Raw genomic sequence first — 20,653 nt, forward strand, 5'->3', positions numbered from 1 at the left:
AGTGTACAGATATGAAGCCTGACATGGATGTTGTGTAATTGCACTGCTGTTTTTTCTGGCCTAACCTCTTTGTTTAGGGGTATTATGAGGTCTGGTCAAAACTCATAGGGTAGAAGCTATTGGATGGACAGCAATGCTTATCCCTCCCTTGGAAGAGGAGGGAGAGGGATGCAATGAGTTGCAGCCAGTACCAGTTTTTGCTCTGTGTTATACATGTGTTCTATCAACACTTAACTGCTGTATTTTGCCAAGGCAATTAAAGTGGCAAACTGTTCTTGGCATGGGCCTGGCCTAAAGTTTTCATTAGTTTAGATGAAGTCCTTCTTGGACTAACATAAGCTAAACCAGGAAAAGATCCTTTCATTTGGGAATAGGAGTACCCACAATGGCTACACCAGTGTGAATGTGGGCATTAATTTAACTCTCCCCATGAGGACTGGCCTTCATGAAAGAAAGGCAGCAATGCATAGAAAGGAAGTAGGGTTAAAATTTAGTTGAAGTTCTTGGTTTATTTCCTACTGGGGAAAAAGCTGTTCACACCACTGGGGAAAAAGTATGTGGTTGTAGTAAAATCCAGGTTCTGTGTTTGACCAAGAAACTGGGGGATTTGTCTGTGCAGTTTGTATTAGAGGAGTGCTCTGTACCAGTGTGCTGGTAGTACTGGCACTTTATAAACTAGCTCTGATGCAGCAAATTCCTAGCAAGTATTCTCTTTGCTGAAGGCCCAAGCACACTATACTGCTAAAAGGTAACAATGGGGGCTGACTGCCTCAAGTCCTTGGTAACTAAGGAACAACTCTTCATTTTTTATTCTACACGGGACCAGTATCCCCAGAAGAAGGGTGTTTCCTTCCACTTCATGCACACTGGGCCGACACCAGTTGGCATCCAAGCAAACTTTAGTGTAATGTCCATAACATTTACTGATATGCTATGAAGTTTTTCCTCTCTGAATAGTGAACTGAAGTTAAGAAGCAAAGCGTTGGTTAGCATATCTGTGTGTTGATTATGGAAAGCCAGACTCTTTTATGCCTTCAGCCATGGAGAAATACAGCTTGTGAGAAGAGGTCACATTTAGTGACATTTGATCGAAGACTTCTCTTCTGTAAAAGTTGAGTAAAGCTGCATGACCCTCCTGAACATGTGTATTTGCTATAAAAATAAATGTCACACATACCTAATTCCTTTTGTGAATAGAACCTTATGGCACTAAAAAAAAAAGCCAAAACTTATAATGATTTATCTTTTTGTGTCTGTCTGGTTGCTCCTTGAGACTTTTTTTGTCTTGTTCCCAGAGAGAAGCATCTTTTCTCAGTAGGTATAGCTTGAGAGGTCTTTTTCCCCCCTCTCATACTTTGAACATTTAATGCACTGATGAGTTTGCTTTGCTGTCATGAGTCTGATTCGCTTCCCCACCAGCAACAGGTACCTTTGGTTATGAGATCAGTACTCAGTGAGATTAATTAGATGTAAGTAAGGAGCAGCAAAGATGGAGGCTATTTAAAGAGGAGTAAGTTAATAGTAAGAGTATGCCTGCCGCTCTTTTGTCCACCACGTTGAGCTATTTGCTCAGAATTATTTCAGGCAAGAAGCTGGAGTCATGGCTTATCCAGAGTGTAGTTGCCTCTGAAATGGCATGTCAGGTTTGGTCAACCTAATCATTACTTGCTTTTTTTTATAGTAAAGTGGTACAAAGACCAACTTTTCTATCAATCTGTTAATATTGCAAATTTTATAAACTGCTCACGTATTTGGAGTGAAGTTTAAAAGGAAGCCTGGAATAGCTGTTAAGTTCTGATAGTTTTGAAAGAGTGTGGATGACGGACCTTTCTTTTACTGACTAAATACTTATTTGGTGTAACTTAATGCCTGTGATGCTTGCAATTTTGTTCCCAAAAAGTGCTTTGGGGAAGCACTGGCTGATTCTCTCCTCACTGGAGTAACATTGTGGTGTAAAACAGGCATCAACATGAATGAAGGAAAGCTGAAACCCATTATTTTCTTTTTATTCTGAGCTTCATGCAGTATAGTATAGAGCTAATGTGGCTCAGCTTTGGAGCACACTGGCACAATTCTTGAGTAACGCTAATTGTCGCTGTTACTGGTGAAGTCACATGCATTCATCCTACTTGTTTGTATATTTTGTAATGTGCTAAATCTCCATTGCTTCATCTTGACTGCAGATTTATTTTTAAGGGGATCAAAAATAGGTAATAACTTGTTACACATTTCTCTTCTGGATGATAACCAGAGGCTGGAGAAAAGATGTGATAAAAGGAAAAGAAGTGATAGGTAAAAAAGCTACCCATGTATTTTTTTCTGTGGTTTGTCTTTTCCCTGCCTTTTGTGAAGAAAAAAAGTAAAAATGTTTTAAAACAAGCATAAGCAGTTACGACTTTAGTTTTGGCTTCCTCTTTAGAGATGCAGAGATTTGATATTTTAAGTGTGATAGAATATTTTACAAGGAGAATTTCTGAGCTTGCAGTAGTACATGCTTTGGCATTATGTCCCTTTCTGTACTTACATAATGACTGCCTGATCAGTTGAATTACAGTGGTTTTGTTTCCTACTTAATAGCAAGAATTGTATTTTAGGACATGACAAATCTTTCTGGAGGTTTTTATCAGTTAGTTCCTCATCAAGGGAATTTGATGTTTGCTATATCCTTATAAGTGATAGTAATGAGATTAAATAGTCTGAGGGAATTTTTGAATAGCAAGATGCACATTGCTGAGCTCTGGATATTTGAAAACAGTCCTGTGTTTTACAGTGAGGAAAAGAACATCCAGTTCCACTGTAATAGTAGGCCTTTCTTTATAATAATGAGAGAAAATTGTTGTGAGAGGTTGGATGGATGGTTAGTTGTGCAAAGTCAGCAGCAAGGAATTTCTCTTTCCTTCAACCTTGTGATGGTTTGGCACTTGGAAGATCGAAGCCGCCAAATCCTTTTTTTAGGTGAATTGGGCAGTAAAGCAGGGTGCAGGCATTTAGGAAGGCAGCAGATTTAAAGCCCTGGCAATTAGAGGAGCAGAAGGAAACCTGTGACCTGAAGACCTTTGATGGCTGATGCTGCAGCATATCTGCTTGAGCCATAACTAAACAATTTCAGCAGCCAGACTTCTGAAGTCTTTCACTTCTGGTGTTAAATGTATCTGGTATGCAATACCAGCATGCTTTTCAGTTAAGTTGCAGATTCTTCTGTTTATATCCTGCTTCCCTGCTGGCTAACCATCAGATGTGGAAATGGATCATTTTTTAACCGTTAAGCATATTTTCCATACTCTGCTACAACCAGCCTTTGATAGGAAATGAAGCTGAAAAGTGATGATTATGAGAGGCATTCATCTCAGTGCAGTTAAATTATAAGGAACATTAGGACCAGGTGAGAGAGAGAGTAGCATCCTCTACTGATTAGCGAAAGGAAGTTTGGGGCATTAACCTTTAAAAATTATGGTGACCTTTCTCAGAGGGATAATAACTAGATCCAGGGGAAAAGGTATACATACAGAGGAGGAACTGAAACTTCTGGTACCTGTTGTTGTTTAACTGATGTGTCTCTTTACAGATGAAACTCTAGCATTGAGAAATGATATCTTGAGTATGTTTACAAGGGGAGAGTATTTGACAAGTGGCTGTAAAGGGTCTTCTCTTTTTCTTCCCCCTTCTGCTAAGCCTCAGAAGAAGAAGGGGGAAAACCTTTCCAGTGTCCCATCTGTGGTTTGGTTATCAAGAGGAAGAGTTACTGGAAACGGCACATGGTGATTCACACAGGCTTGAAGAGCCATCAGTGCCCACTCTGTCCTTTCCGCTGTGCACGCAAGGACAATCTCAAATCACACATGAAGGTAAGCGCAGTCTTTACTGACAATCAAAATACTCAAATCATCAGTCAAAAACTGATAGTATAGCAAAGCTATTTCATTTTTATTTGCAAGAGCAAAATCTCCCTAGTGGTACTACGAATGATGCCTGTACTTAAGTAAAGAGACCATAAAAAGAGAAAGAAATAACTTTTATTCCATTGCTTGCCTTTCCATTTTATGCAATGTGGAAACTGCCTTGGGTTATGTTAATTTGGTGCAGCACAAGCTGTCTGTGACTGGTTCAGTTCCAGACCCAGAAGCACAAGAAGCAGGGATGTTGGTTGGGCTGACACCACACAATCCTATCAGTGGTGCTCTCCAGGATGCCAGCTAATAACCCTGCATGCCAGTGTCTCACATTAGGTGGCCAAACCAACTTGGTCAGCTCTAGCAGGGTTCTCTCCATTGCTTTCTACAGCTAGGCCTGCAGTTTTAACTTTTTTCTTTTTGTAGCTTTTAACTGCGGGTACTTCAGCAGTGAATCATCCACACCAAAATGAATTACACATTTGAAACCAAAACATTACAGTATAATGTCTCCATTAAGTTTAAAGTGTGTTTTTAACTCAGCCTAAGTTTTGGGCTCAAGCTGAAGATGACCTTTTGAAGGAAGCAACATCTGTGTTGACACAGGAAAATATATAAGTGTGAAGAAACTCAATGTCTGCTTAGCTGAAGTACTATGTTGTTGCAACACAAAGTGCCATGTCTTGCAAGCTGTAGAATATTCTTGATGAAGTAAAAATGGTGCCTGTCCTCTTAGCCCTTTGATGAAGAAGCTGAAGTGAAAAAATCCCCCTTGTTAATGCAGTTGAGTTTTATAATACTAGTGAAATATTTTATTATAGTTCCCATTTTGTCTGTTTTAGATGAATGTGTGTAACTGTATCAGACTGGTGTGAGGGGGGACAGAAAAGCCTGTTCAGGTTTCATGTATGCTGTCACAGAATCTGAGCTTACTGGACAACAGCACGGCCTTGCTTACAGTCAAGTAACTGTTCCCTTTTGTGTAAATAATTCAGATTCCTGTGGTCACAGCATCAGATCTTGCCATGGTTTAAGTTGTTGCTAGGTCTGAAATAATCTCTCTAAAGAAGAATCTCTCTCTGAAGGCTCATTCCTTAACACTTCTACTGTAGATCAATGCACTCTTCCCAGGCATCCTCAGTGTATCCTTCTAATCCTTATCGAGTAAGCTCAGTGTTTATCTCTCTCTTTTAGGACTTGGTGTTCCATGTTGACTAGAGGGCACAGATGGCCATCCTAAGCAGAGGATGAATAGATAAAATGGGAACACAGCATGGAGAGGAAGTGTGGGGCTTTTAGTTTGTTTGTTTTCAGATGTTGACAGCCTGCACAGAAGCCTGCATCACCTAGACGCTTACCTCTCCCTGGCAAAGACCTGTTGTTGTCCCCTGCTTTGTAAAGGACATCCCTATTATTCCCTACAGAGATAATTGTTCTCTGCATTTTTTTGCCTTACTGGCAAAAATTGTTACTTGAAGGTTGAGGATCTGTCCCTTCCTTTTTGGCATGGTGATTTCTGCAGGTGGGCACAGGTAGGATGTTGGAGAACATCAGGGACTTTTTCACTGTGTGTTCTCAAAGTGATGGCTGTCTGAGGCCTTTGTGCTCTTTTCTGTTCTCCTCCCAGCATTAATGCTTTCATTATCTGAGTCTGCATCTACTTAAAACATACTTCCTTGTACAGTCATGTAGCGTGTAGTGGTAATTGTTTGGTAATATGGTGATTATGGCCAGGTAATGCTCAGTTAGAAATCACTGAGGTCAGAGTCAGGCCTGCTTGACTCGATGTGAGAGATTACAGCCACCTTCAGCCTTACTGTGGAGGCCGGATCTGAAGTGTCCTCAATCGCTGCAGGCCAGTCATGCAGGTCACAATGGACTTGGGCATCTTCGCTGGTAAAACTGTCCCTATTTGAGGTGAAAGCAATTGTCTTACAAAACCAGGCCGTTTGCATTTGTTTTTTGGTCTTACAGATAGATGTAAAGAATCACAAGCACAACAGTCTGAAAGATAGTTTTGTTTCAATCAGTTTCATAGGCTTTCCTCAGTTGGCTAGACCATGAATAAAAATATTTTCTATCACATCAAAATTGAAACAGGTGAACGAGGAAGGGGCATGTTAGTCTTGTGTCCAAAAGTGTTAGACATAATTTGAATTCCTTTTTGTGGAAGTGTAAATCGATAACAAGATTAAAAATAAAAAATACCAGATTTCTTTTCTTATTATAAAACAGTGCTGCCTTTAAATCTGTGTATATGATACTGTAATAACTGGCACGTATATAAGCCAACAGCATTCAAGATGGACTGAATACACACCAAAAATGGTACAGTACAGCTGGGAGCTACTTGGGATGCAGTGTTCTGGTTATGCTGGTTGGGTGTTTGGGTTTTCTTACTGTCTTAGTATCCTTTGGGAGCTAGCTGGCCTTACTGCCTTCCTGGCAGGCAGCCCATGAAGGTAGAGCTGCTTCTAACTCTCCACCCCTTTCTCCCTATGTGTCAGCTGTGGCTACAGGTGAAGACTCATTTTTCAAAACCAAATAAAACCACTCAGAACTGAGGTACTGGGCTGGTGTTTGTCATTCACTACAGGCCAACTTTTATTCCAGGATGCTGTAGCAAACCAAGCTTTTTTCCTTTATGCTGCTCTTTGGTTTTCAGTTTTTTCTCTCTATTGATAACAGGCAAAATGTGTTGAGGTGTTTTGTCTAGCTGCAGTCCTCAAACTCTGATTGTTTTGTCTTTGCTTCCTCCTAGGCAACCTAACCATGAGCTTGAACCGCCTTATTTTTTTCCCTAGGTTCTTGTAGGCATTCTCCGTTGAAACTGATTATTTGGAGATTTAATTTGCATGAGTCGTCTGTGTGTCCGTGTGGGCCTTCCTTACTGTGTGTGTCTTTAGGCTAATGACCAATAACTATATAATATATATACTGTGTAATTTTATGATAATTATCACGTCTAAGTGACTGACCCAGAACACAACGTTGCCAACATTTTTGGTGTCTCATCCCCTGCTATGGAGAAAATCTTAATAGAGAGCTGGAATGATTTCAGCCCTGACCTATATTCAGAGCTGCATGTGCTACCCACCACATGGATGAAGCTTGCTTCCACTAGGGGCACTTTGCCAGGGCCAACTCACAACTGGAGGCGAGGAAGTGAAAGGCGCAAGAAGCGAAACAGAAGGAAAGTTTCCACACAGACACACAACAAACAAGGGGAGCTGAGTAGCCTGCCTTTTAAGGCACTCAATGTTGACTGTAATTGTTATATTGTGTTTAGATTCCACAGCGATAGACACCTTAGAGAACTCCTAAAATAGACACAGTACCGAATTTTATTAGTCTTTTTTGGAGGCAAATTGTAGTGCATGCATAACCACAAGTTTGGGCTCTTATTCCCAGGAATCTGAGGGGAGCATCTCAGCAGCTGGTTCTGGTACCATAGCATGGTTTCCACGGATGCTTAGAGTACTGAACTGAAAATGAAGCTGGACAAAATGAATGAGTAACTGAGAGCGGTGTCTTGTCCAAGCAGGCAGCAAGTATTATGCTTGAGTCCTTCTCTCTCAAAATACATATTCAGTTGGAATATGTTTTCTTCTTGAGGGAGTATCTTATGTACTCCTTCTGCAGAAAGCAATGGAAAGTTGTGGTGTAATTCAGCAAGATGTAGTCAGGCTTTTCTGTTTTTTGTGGTCGGGATTACATTTTCCTCAGGGCAATACCACAAGCATCAGTCAGACTTTGGCCAATTGGTGCCTTTGGATCATGCACATATCTTGCTCAGCAATTGGTGGACAGATAGGCTGTGAGATCATACAGATACGTTCCAAGAAAGCAACAGGATATTAGCCTGAGCCCTTGGAAGGGGGAGTGAGGAAGAGGAGCATATGGCCAAAACCAATATCTATAAATGTTCCTTGTGCTGCTGTATAGACACAAGGCAGAAGTAGGTGAGCTAGCTGTTGTAGCAGTGGAAAAGAAGTTTGGCATTGTGAACACACACTGAAACATGTATGATAGAAAATGAGGGAAGAGAAGATGAAGCTTAACAGGAAAGTTCAATGCAGTGGTAGGCAGGTCATGTGATGCTCAACCGCAGGGTTTTCCTGCTTGTGAAGAGGAGCTATCTCAGTAAGATCCAGATTAATGTTCCTGTCTAATACAAAGACGGTTATAATCAGCCTCGCAATTAGGGAGAGGCTATTAATTATGTGATAGTGGGAACCAGGAAAGGTCCTGAGGAATGTGGCCAGGTGCTCAGTGCCCATTGGTGATTTGCTTTTCCCTCTTTCTTCCTCAGCTACTGTCAGACAACTGAATAAGCTTTCCTAATCCACTTTGGTGTGAAGTATGGGACTGGTTCTTTTTAAAGCATCTTCACCTTCTTGGGAGAGGGAGGCTGGCTGTGTTTTATGGGAGAGGGTTTTGTTTATTTTTAAGTTAAACTTTAGGAGCCCTGGGAGGCACCTGTGATTCCATGACCTCCCCATCAGCTGAGGGGAGGTAATGCAAACTTGCACAGCTTTTCAACACACGAGATCTGTGCCCAGAGTCTCAGACAGGTACCACAAGTGACTTAAAGTATCTACCTTTTAGTTGCACTTTTTGCATATGAGACAAGGATAAGACAGGATATGCATTGCTACCTTAAATATTTTCAAAAAATAATTTTTTTAACACCTCGTCCAGTCCAGCCCTGCAGAGAGGCTTTTTTCCCCCCTTTGTTCTCAAGCAAAGCAAGGAAATAGTCTAAAAAAGAAAATACTATATTAATAACATGTGTCCTGAGGGGAAGGATCATATCAAAACTAGCACCGTAGCACTCAACTTTTGAAAATGCAATATTTTAAAAATGAGGGAATTTGTTAGAAAAGAGCATGAAATGAAAAGAGGGCACCTGATAGATGTAAAATGGAAAGTGTAGTCAATTTTTAAAATAATAGCAAAAAACCCTAGTTAAATCCCACAAATGAAATGTGAATGCCTGTGTCTCATCACCAGAAAGGAGAGTCTGTGCAAAGCATTACCCATCTTTAGGGAAGGGAAAAGATCAACTTTAGCAGCACTACAAAACTTGCAGGATGTGCCTGTGTCACCCTTTTCCTCACCCCTACTCCTGTTTTACCCTCTTGGGTGTGATCACATATATTTGTAACTGTGCCACATCTGTATGGCTGGTAAATCAGCAGGGATGTTGCTTTTAAGTATGAAAAGATGATTTAAGAAGTGGCTTATGATACCAGGAAAGTTACAAGGTCCACAAAAAAAACAAGTAACAGAAAACCCAGCACAGTGATACAAATGATGTGATAGGATAGGGACATGTGGTTTCTGTAAAAGAAAATTGTGTGTTCCTCTACTAAGATGTTTTGAGCATGTCAGGAAAATCACGGACTTAAGAATCAGTGGAAATTTATGTGGTCTATGAAAAAAGCCTTTGGCAAAGCTTCTCACAGAGAAGCTGCCAAATAAATTAAGCAGTGTGATGTACTATGGCAAATTAGAAATTCACCAAGAGATGGTAAAACAAAGGGTAGGAAGGAATTAGCAATTTTAAGCATGACAAAAGGCTAACAGAGGGGTGTTCCATTACTAAAAGTGGAATTGTGCATATTTTAGCAAATGTGATCTACACACAGTGATGACTGTGGGTAAGAGAATTATAGATGGTACAACCTTATGTGCATGAATTGAGATTAAGAAAAGCAAATCTTGAAAGGGAACAAAAGGAGGCTGGCTGGCTGATAAACAAGGGGGCAAATGAAGTTATTGTTGACAAATAGAAGGTACTGTACCTTGGAAACCAGAGTCTAATAATGCACCTGGCTGTCAGATATAATGAACTGTAACTGCTCAGGAAAAATATCTGGATATTGTTGTAGACAGTTCAATGAAAACCTTTTCTTGGCACATTAGATATTTGAGTGTCTGGAGAATAAAACAGAAATAACACTGAAAATGTAACAATGTTACTATTAGCATATGGTATGCTGCCACTCCTGGTCACTGCATCAAAAAAGATATGGGAATGGAAGGGGCTTTAAAAGCTGGCAGTGAAAATTATTAGTGGGATGGCAAGAAAGGACTCCCTTTGGAGAAAGAAGCTGAAAAGAATGGGACTGCCAGGAGGGTGAGAGATGTGTGATCAGAATAATGTTTGATAGAGAAGATAAACTGAACGGCCTCTTTTTTTCTTTCTTGTAACATGAGAATGAGGAGGCAGCAAGAGAAACTGAGAGAAACAAAAATTAAAATTTTTTGACTAATAGATAACTTGTACCCAAGTCCTCAAACAGGGCATAAAGTTCGTGAGGACACTATAGTTGTTGAAAATTACTGCATGTGTCATAGCAAGCACACACTGAAAAAACTGCAGAACCACAAAATATCATTTGAGACTGGGCAGGCTGTAGGGTTAAAATAAAGACGATACAAGTACTTTGGTAAGTCAAAGAGAACATCCGTGGTTAAAGGAAATAAACTCTGAAGCCAGAAGCCCTTAAGTGGTTCTGGCATAAGTCAAACAGTAGTTTTATGGGATTTTGAAAGAAGCATTGTGTATGAGCAGGTTGTGCACTGTGGTTTGTTGCAACGTAATTCAGAGACATCCAAATCTGGCAGCAGCTGGGCTCAGACTGGCACTTTGGGGAAAACCTGCCAGCTGCCCTCTTGTCTCCTCCTGCCTGTGGTTCTTGCAGGAAGAGCCTGTTTGAGTCTAAAGAAGACATCTGATGGTTTGGGTAGCATTAACACAGTGTAAGAGCCATTCTCTGCCTCTTGGAGGGAGCAGGCAGCTTTTTTGGACTGTAACTCTGCGTGGCCTGAATCTCCCCTGTGGTTTTCTGTGTAGCTCTACAGGGTTTCTTGTTTTTTATTCAGCAGCAAGTAGTTGCTGCCTTGACTTTTCCCCCCAAATGGCAAAGAGTGGCAATTCTTGGCTTTTTTAGCTGCTGTTGAATGGGCAAATAAGGGACAGCTTTTCCTTTAAAGCAAAGCTGAAATTGCTCTAGTGTTCAGATTTTTAAATTATTATTATTTATTTTTGAAAATAGAAGTTAAAATCTTCTGGTGGGAATAGACTCTGGACATTTGGGGGTAAATATTTGGCTTAATGGGTTTTTTTTCTTTTTCTAGATCTAAAATTTTTCCTTTCAATACCCAAAATGTTTGGGTTTGAACTCTGTCATTTCTTGGCTATGAGTTATAAACGTTCTTTATTTTATGAGAAATCCATTGGTGATGAATTTACTGTCTTTGGGCAGGAGAAAAAAATCCAAATCAGATGAATCAGTGGCTCCTATTTTCATCCATTCTCAAAAGATATTGTAGGGGTGGCGTGCCATACTCCCAGGGAGAGAAGGTGGGCTCCCACACAGGCTTTGTCACCCGCCTGCAGCAGTGACAGCCTTCTGAAGGCATCGTATTGATGGATGTGATAGGGGCCTCTGGAAGATGTGGTTAAATACATAGGCAGGGACATGTTGATTGAAGGGGATCCTGGAGAGAAACCCTGGCACACAGAATCTGTGGGTGTAAGAGATAAAGTTGCCATGGTGAGGGTGCTCGCTGCCCTGAGTACATCTTGGTGTTCTCTGTGAAGAGTGCTTACACACTGCTGTGCTCACAGACCGTCCTACTTCCAGTAGTGTAGAAAGGCAATCTGCTTGGCATTTTCATTGTAAACTGCTACTAATATTTAGAATTTATTGTGCTGCTATTCTTCTGCAAGATTACTTTAAATCTGTGTTAGGTTAGCATTAGCTACTTTCGTTTTTTTTTTTTTGGTCATTGTCAGGTGCAATTATAAGATTCCAGAATTGCTTTGTGTGTAAATGTCATGCTTATACAGTATTGAGAATTTCATTCTGGTCAAGAGAAATTCTCTCTTGCTATCTGTCTAGCACCTCCAGAGCCCCCAAAGAACCACTGAATGAAAAGCTACACAGCACTGGTGAAATGTGTCTTCACTGAATGCAAAATGTACAAAAAGAGGGACATCTCCCAGCTTCACATTTTAGCAGACCTGAGTTGAGGGATTGTGTAGAGCTGGAAATCCTGGATCTGAGCTTGTGACTGAATTCTTCTTACTATATAGGAAATGAATCAGGCCAAGTCTACAGCCACAGGAGAGTCCAGCCTGAATTCTTCCAGAGCCCTGTTTGGGAGATGCTGCCGTTACCCCGGAGCTCTGCAGTGTCTGCACCAGGGCCCTCAGGATCTAGATCTCAGCTCTGCAGGAGACTGGAAGGTGCTGAAAGCCTTAGCTAAAGCTAGGTTTTCCAAGTTCCCTCAGTAGATCTGCTGCCCTCAGGGCTTTTGGACTCCCAGGCTGTAGCAGGAAGCCTTGGATCCCTGGCACAGCTGGCTGCTTCTGAGCCAAGCCCAGGTAGCAGGGAGAAGGAAGAGTGCCATTCAGTAGGGTAGGGGAATCACACCTTGTCTGCCAAGAGTTCATCAAACCTCTCCATGTTTCAGGTGAAATATTTTGCATTCAACAAATTGCCATTTTCCAACAAAAATCTGTCTCACTGAAATGTTTCCAACCAACTTGAGTCACAAGTGAAAGCGAATGTGTGGAGCTCAGCTGGTGCCAGTGTGCCCTGATCACATGTTCATCTATTAGTAAGGAACAAATGTATGCATTTGCCAGCTTTTTTGCCGGGAGTAGCCTGGAGTGCTGCTGTCAGGATTTAAAATTTATTTGTAAAGCCATAGCGAAAAGATTTTTCAACAGCCCTGCTGTTATTATGCTGGGCTCAGTTGTTCCTTCCCTTTAATGAGTACTGTATGAAGCAAGACATTGTGTAATTATATGTATATAGCTTATATAGTTTAATGAGTGTGTCTGTTCATATAATATGTGAGCCATTACATACAGATGGATGGAGTTCCCTTTAAAAGGTAATCAGGATCAAGCCTGAGGATACCAGGCATTGTATTCATACTGGAGCATGCAGGCTCTGTGACAAAGAGCCTGTAGTCAAAATATGAGGGCAGTAAGATTAACTGTGATCCTTAATTGACTGATAAACTAGACAGAGAGAGATGGCAGACACCATCTCTCGTGCTTCCATTTTATCATAGAAGAGCTGTTTATTTTCTGGCAGAATTAATTTGCAGCAAACTGTTTCAATAGCTCCTCAGTATTGCCAGGTGCTGTGTTTTTACTCTAATGATACATAAATCAATGATGGACATTGCTGTACTGGTTGGGTTGTTTTTTTTTTTTTGCTGGGTTGCTCTGAACAATTTTTATTAGTTAGGTTGCACAGAGTTATGTTTGTTTTTTAATCAAGGAAGCTATTAGTTATAGCTTGGAAGTCTTTATGCACTGACAGGTCATCAGGATCTGGTTGTAAGGGATGTTTGATCCAAAGCAGACTTCATGATTTCCAAGCTGCAGAAACAGATGTTCCTGATTTTTTTGTTTTCACTTGAGTCTGATGTTTATGTTCTTTAACTTGTGTGAAAGAATCCTACTGTTCTTGGTGTCCGACCACTTTCCAAGTGCTCAGAATGAAGAGTTCACTCATTAGTTAATATTTTCTTTTTTTTTAAATGGTGTGAGAAATGCAGAGTTGAGATTTCTACAATGCTATTAATCTGCTTGGCTTAATATATGCTTTTATCTTTCACCTCTTGAACCAGGTTCATCAGCACCAAGACAGGGGTGAGACCTTCCAATGCCAGCTATGCCCTTTTACGTCCTCCCGCCACTTCAGCCTGAAACTCCACATGCGTTGCCATCAACATTTCCTCAGGACAGAGTCTAAAGTGAAGGAGGAAATGCCAGAAACTGAGGTGAAGGGGTCACCACAGCTAAACAGTGACTCCTGCCCGGGACCACAGAGGGAAGGAGCAGGGCCTGACCTCACTGTATCCAAAACACCTGATGTGGCTGGGCAGCCTGGTGGGGGGGTTCCACCTTTGCTGGTGAAAGAAGAGCCCAAAGATGACACTGGCGCCTCAGCTGCACCTTTTGCTCTTAGCACTGTTGACAGAGCCCCCAACAACACAAAGCTGAAAGACTCCTCTGACTTTGTGGCCAATACAGCATCAGCACTATTCAGCCAAGATATCTCTGTCAAGATGGCATCAGATTTTCTTATGAAGCTGTCAGGTAATTGAGCAGCAGCATTGACTGCTCCTTTAGGAGCTAAGAGACACTTTGTCTTGGGTTTGTTAAGTCATGGAATTGCAAGGAGAAAAAATTGTACCTTCTTAACTTATAATTCCTTGTTTCTTTTGATAGAAGAGGTGTATGGTGGAGGGCAGAGGGGAAGCAGTGAGAAGAGAGGGGGTTTGCTGTTTAATTGCTGGGATTAGGAGTGAGAACTGTTTATCCAGGCTTTCATGTTCATTAGCGTTTACCTTGGCAAATCTCTTGTGGTGTGTTTTCCAGGCATGCTGAATACCTGTAGTTCTAGTCTGAAATCACTGAGGGTCACCAAGGTGTCCAGCATGTTCAAAAATTCAGTTCTTAAGTTCTCTGCCTTTACCCATCTGTTAAAAAGGACCAATAAAGTATTGGTCACCTTCCTTTCCAAATAGTATTTGAGGTCTATGTAGTAAATACATGTGAAGTGTGAATGTTACTGCTTTTGGGTTTTGTTGTTAACACTTTTAAAAGAAGAGTTGTCCTAGAGATTCATGTACAGCTTTTCTTTTTTTAATTATTATTATTATTATTTTAATTGAACTCCATATCTAATGCCAAGCATGTGTTTAGTGTTTTCTCACTGTTAGATTATTGCTTTAAGAATGGTATTCATATGTGAGACTGAAGTGTAGGATGTGTTTAGGGTGGATCTGTTATATTTTATGTGCTCTTTTATTGATTTGACTGAATAGTTCAGAACAGTTGATATGCTGGGGAGGTGTTCTATGCCAAATGTTTTCAAAATTGGCCTTGAATTTTTGAAGAGAAAGAAGTCAGGAAAAATGTCACGCAAGAAACTTCTGTTTCACAAGGAGATCTCAATCCTTATGGGAAGTTTTAGACATTGGAGACAGAAGGTAACCTTTTCAATAGAAAATAATGTCAGCTTTCTTCTTTAAATGGAAAGTAAGTTATATTTGAGCAAATTTTGTTGTCAGGTAAACTAAGAAAATAGCTCTGTCTTAATGCCCAGCCTTGGTGAAAACACAGCCATTTGTTTAGGAAAATCCTTCTCTCCTCATCTTCCCAGATCTTTCTACCTTTGGGATCACAGTTCAGTGAGGAATGGAATAGAATGGATTAATACAAGAAATCAAGACTGAGGCTTCATGAAGCCAGCCAGAAAAAGAGAAAACAGCTGAGGGCAAGCAGGAGGTGAATTGGGCTGGCACAGATGGTTTGCTGTGTTGGTTGGAAGAAGCCACAGGACTTACCCCTGAAAAAAAATTAAATAATCTGTCAATATAAATTATTGCTCTGACTGACAAAAAGCGGGCAGGATGAGTCTGTTTTGATTTGCTTGTACATTTCTGTACTTGAGTTTCAAATTTGGACTTGATATGAAATCCATCTTGCACTGTCAAACAGCTGTCCCACACATGTTGTTGTTCCGATGTCGATCTTAAATTTGGGTTGCTGTGCATGAAGAGGCTCTGCGCGTCATCAGGGCTGGCCTGGGGAGGGTGGTGCTCATGATGGCTGCGTGTAGCAGCAATGAGAGCAGAGTGCAGGAGAGTGGGGAAAGCCTGGACACTGAGAGAACATGCAACAATTTGGTGTGCAGCTTTTCATGTAGCAGTTGATGGGAAACTGTTCCCAGTTTGGCGGACGGTCATGTTTTCAGTGTCTGATCTATTGGCATCAGAGAAAAGATACAAGTGTACATTATTCATGCAAAAGGCCTATGCAGTTATTTTATGGTGACTTACTAAAGGTCTTGAAACCTGACTTGTATGCACTGTTACCTAGCAACATGTTATAAAGTCGCTGGGGGAGCGAGATGTATCTGTAATTTCGGAAGTGCGCGTATTTGGATTAAAACGTACTGCCAGTCACCAAATTTGCTACACCAAAAGAGCAACGTCGGAAGGAAGGGAATTTCTTTTCTTCTGAGATTTATATTGTGTTCCATACATTTAGTTCATGCTTTCCTCAATACCGAGTGCATAAATTTGGAGTAGAAGTAATTCTCTTTTAGCAAGTTGGCTGAGTATTAGCTGCAGCTTTGACGGCTTGCTCTGCTGAACGGAGTTCCTTTGAGTGATTTCTTTATTACAGCAGTCTTGTTAGGCCCATCAGAGCTTCAATTATTTGCCCTACCTTTCCAATGATATAAATCTTTTGACATCTCAAATTGTATATGCCAGTTGTAAGAGCTAACACAGATTTTTCGAGACCAAATTATGTCAAAACAATCTAATTTTCTTCTCTGACAGGCCTTGTGGCTAAGAAGGAAGCAGTAGATAGATGTAAAGACTTCTAGAATTTGGCATTTATTCTTATTGAATATTGATGTTCTAAATGAACATTTATTTTTGCTTGCCAATGTTTATTGCTCCTCTTTTTGCTTGGTGTCAGTTTGTATACTTCCAGTTGCATGGGAAACCTGCTGAAGTTCATCCATCATATCCATGTCTCTCCAGAGACAGGGGTGTCACATGTGACAGTGCCAAATGCTTGGCGCTAGTCCAGGTAGACAAGGTGCCCCTGTCCACCAGGGAAAGCCACCGAAATTGGCCAGGCATGATTTGCCCCTGGTGAAGCCACGCTGGCTCTCACCAATCACCTCTTTGTTTTCCATGTGCCTTCGCACAGTTTTCAGGAGAATGGAGATTATAGTAAATAATCATAAAATCATTGTAATTAGGACAAAAAGTAACAGGACCGTATTGCTGTAAGGTTTAAGTTAGCATTAGGAAAATCTTTCCCAAGCTGAGGTATTTGTACCTCTGTGATAGTTTGGCTGGAGAGATTGTGGCATCTCTGCCGCTGGAGAAATGTAAAAACAGCTGCCTGTTTATGGCTGGTCACATATTAGGCAGTAAGATGGACTAAATCTGTGTATCTCAATCAGTGGACCATGGGATGTCATAAGCAGTGGCAAGAAATGTCATCCAAACAAAAACAAGCAGCAAGATGTAGAGATGCAAATTGGGGAAAAAAATAAAGATGTTCAAAGACAGACCTGATTTGGAGTGGGCCAGAGATGAGTTATGGTGACACTGCTCAAAACAGCCACTCGTTTTTTTTTCAGAGAGGCTCAGGGGAGCTTTAGATTTAAAGAGATTGAGAAATACTGGTGTGGACCTTTTGGAGACCACTTCATCCCCAATTCTGTGCCATTGCTTGCTAGAAAGATCTTCAGTTATGTGTTTTATGAAATAATGCTTAACACAAATCACCAAATGTAAATCTAAAAATTAGAACAAATTTTGAAATTTTCTTTCCAGATTCTATTCTCTAGGCCCTAGTATAAGGTAGGGGAGGCTTTTAAATTCACAAGAAATTTAAAAGGGTTCTCTGAAATTTCATTCAGATTTATTTGTAAAAACAATTAGCAGATGACTCTTAACACATTAACAGAGGAGTATTTAAGCATGGGCATGTCTTTACCTTCAAATCTTCCCCCCTCTGATTTCAGGAGGCTTGCTTGTACACTTTAAGTTTTCCCAGTGTTTTGCTGTATCAGTGCTTTGCCAGAATGTTTTCCTCCCCCAGTCCATTAATTCCATTTTGAAACTTTCTAACAGCATTCGTATCTTAATTTGAAGAGTTTTTGGTTTTCCTGTTTCAAGGGTTTCAGTGGCAGACATTATACAGCACATCTCTTTAAATACTGGTGTCCTTCCACCCACTTTTGAGGCTTGGGTTTTGTTGGGGGTTTTTTTGGTAATAAAAAATGTCTTTCACAATGATCCAAACTACAATGGCCAGTGGACCCTAGTGATGCTATTACTGTGGCTACATTATGTGCTGCAGTAACTTTTAACATTCGGAAATAAATGAATCCCAACAAAATGAATGGGATTCTTGCACTATTGCTCTCAGTGGGATTCTGTGTGGAAACATAATTGGTACACATCCTTCATTGCTGGCCTCTCTCCCCACCTCTCTGTGTTTAAACAAGTGCATTGCTCCAGCAAGCAGGTCTCTTCATCTTGTGGAGTGGTATCAAGTGTGCCTTGCTTCTGCTGTTCTTTTTATGTTCCCCGAGTTACCTGCATGAAACAACTTTAAAAAAGACAGGAGGAAGGAGCAAAAATGCTGAGGGTTTGGGGCTGGCCGTGTTAAATCAATTAGAAACTCTTTTCTCCCAGTTTAAGTCATATCTGCTGTCGTGCAAGGAGTCAAGTCTTTATTTTGGGAAATAAAGCCGCCATGGGACTTTGGTGACTGTCCAAAATATTTGGGCTCCGCGTTCATGTTTTATTAGCTGATTCCATTAATGGAATAATGAAAGAGTAAATCATCAGACAGCTATGTACAGTGTTTTAGTAGATAAGCTAAGTAATCACTTAGATTATATGTTCTGTTTGGCTCTCGAAAATTACTGCATTCCTTAAAGGTAACACAAGTAATTTGAAATGTTTTATCATTTGCCATTGACAGTACTGAACTGGCTGGCTTGAAGTCTTCGAACAGCTATTTTTAATAAAATAAAAGCATGTCCAATTAAATTGCCATAATTGATGTATTTGAGTAGCAAGTTCCAAAGAAAAGACCACACTGTCTATATTTAGGATTTGTAGTTTATGTCAGAATGTAAAATTTCAATTAGAATATGTAAGTGCACAGGACTGGCAATTATTGAGCCATGTCCTTAATTTAAAAATACTGTGAATCCCATAATGCTGCTGTCAGTGTAAATACCCCTGACGTTATCATGTTCTCTCTTTGAAGTCTCTCCAGATTTGCGTTTTCCTAGTTTCCATATAGACCTTTTGTTTGAAATAAAATTGTGAAGGGGCAATAGCACATCTACTTAAAACTTAGGCAAATAAAATCTTGTTCTAGTTTTTGCTACTGATGTATCATCACCCTTTTAATCTCTTTGCAGCAATTTCTAGTCTTGCAACCACAATTTCCCAGCATCCTTAAAATCCCACCCGTCATGTTTTACAGCTTGAAGGAATATATAGAATTTAGCAAGATAAAACAGTGTAGTCTCTGTTTTAATTCAGCAATTAAAAATGCAGAATAAGAAACTCCCTTTTTTTGTGCACTCAGTCCAATACAACTTAAAAGAAGCCAGCAATATGATTCTGGACCAAGTTTGTGCTTACAATTTAGGTTTAACATCTACACAAGCTCTCACATTTGGAGTATAGGACTGGACTAGGCTGATGGCTCTTTTGCTTCCCTGAATACACCATTACTCTGGGCAGAAGTCCGAGCTCATGAGCCTTTCTCTCACATCCATCCAAAATGGGATTTGAAAACACTGTTAGTTCAATCATCTCTGATTGTTTGGTTTGTTTTTTGTTTTCTTAAATAAATACAAAGGTCGGTCTGGTGGTGTTTCTCCTCCTCTGTTTTTGCTCCTTTGTAGAGAGAAGACATTCCCATACTGCAAGTAATTCTTTCTTATCAGCAACAAATTCCTCCTTGCTCCTTTCACTCCTCTCTCACTTTTCTCCAGCTTCCTCACAACCTTACCTGTTCTGCTGCTGTTTTGGTTTTTACCTGGAAAGGAGGAGATGGTCTTGGCTGATGCTACAGCCTTTTTCAGCCTGTGGGACTTTGGCTGCATAGCAGACATCTTGGGGCATTGGGAGAGATGTGTGGTTCTACACCTGCCTTAGCAATTTGCCTAATTCCTCCATTCCACCTGGATTAGAACATGGTGAAATTTTGAGGGCACAGCAGCAGGCCTGGTCATTCTCCTTTGCTGTCTCTCATTTTGCTTGACTCCAGCTCCCTAAACACAGAGCAGCTTTAAAGATGATCAGGATAGTTAGCTTTTTCCTCAGCCATGACTGGTCTCTAATCTCTGTAGCTGTAGTCTGGCATCACTGATAAAATTATACGAAGGTGTAGTGATGTACTGTGTCATTGTCATCACGGTTCCCTTCAACCCAGACTCCGTGGATGCTTTTTCTCATGGCCTTTTCATGGCAGAATTTTTGTTGTGGATTCTGTTTTCTTCCTCATCTTCTTTCAGACAGATGGAACTGTGACCAACTTCTTGCTGATTGTGACTTGTAATATTGAGCTTGGCTTGGAAGTAATCAGCCCATTTTTCCTCTTTCAGTTATAAACATTTTGGGCATTTAGAAATCCTCTTAAGTGGACTGATGGAGTTAGCAGCTTCTACCAGAGCATTTCAGATTAGTGGCAGATACCCAAAGCTTTTCTTGTGGCATTTGGCAGTTTCAGGAAAGTGTTACAACTTTCATCATCTACTTTTGCCAAATGGCTCAAATGATTCCAGTTGCCGGGAAGATAAAATCAGCAGTCTGGAATATTCTTTGATCTGTGTTTTTTCTGGATATGGAATGGAACAAATGGAGCATTATCCACCATGCTTGAGAGATTTCTGCCTGTTGGTTTCATTTGCTATGTGGGTTTGTTTTGTTTCCTCGCTGTGTATTTCAAAATTAAATTGCTGGGGGTTTTTTTATTCAGTCTGCAGACAACACATCCTTCATTCTGTTCTCACTGCTGTTCAGAATGAATGTAAATTAAATACAAATTAAGGAGATGTGTGTGTATCTATTTTTGTATGTAGGTGGAAGATACTCTTCCTTCTGGGGAGTAATAATTTTGTTGTTCAAATATACTTTAATGATCTTCAACATACTCTTTTTAATTC

At 40.5% G+C, this 20,653-nt stretch overlaps 1 protein-coding gene across 5 annotated transcripts in view; it reads left to right on the top strand.

Moving 5' to 3' along the window:
- Positions 1-20,653, top strand: part of ZNF827 (zinc finger protein 827) — a 100,630-nt gene that overhangs the window by 26,027 nt on the left and 53,950 nt on the right. For 4 of the 5 annotated variants that reach the window (XR_005601757.1, XM_039550850.1, XM_039550852.1 and 1 more), the window contains exons 3-4: positions 3,673-3,845; positions 13,551-14,022. Coding sequence is in view for 4 of the 5 variants with exons in the window: in XM_039550850.1 (XP_039406784.1) it covers positions 3,673-3,845; positions 13,551-14,022 (645 nt within the window). In the remaining variant the exon portion in view is untranslated. The remainder of the gene's footprint in view (positions 1-3,672; positions 3,846-13,550; positions 14,023-20,653) is intronic. The other variant, XM_039550851.1, reaches the window with a different exon arrangement.

The sequence above is a fragment of the Corvus cornix genome, chromosome 4 (genome assembly GCF_000738735.6).
Source record: "Corvus cornix cornix isolate S_Up_H32 chromosome 4, ASM73873v5, whole genome shotgun sequence".
In the NCBI taxonomy this organism is placed as follows: domain Eukaryota; kingdom Metazoa; phylum Chordata; class Aves; order Passeriformes; family Corvidae; genus Corvus; species Corvus cornix.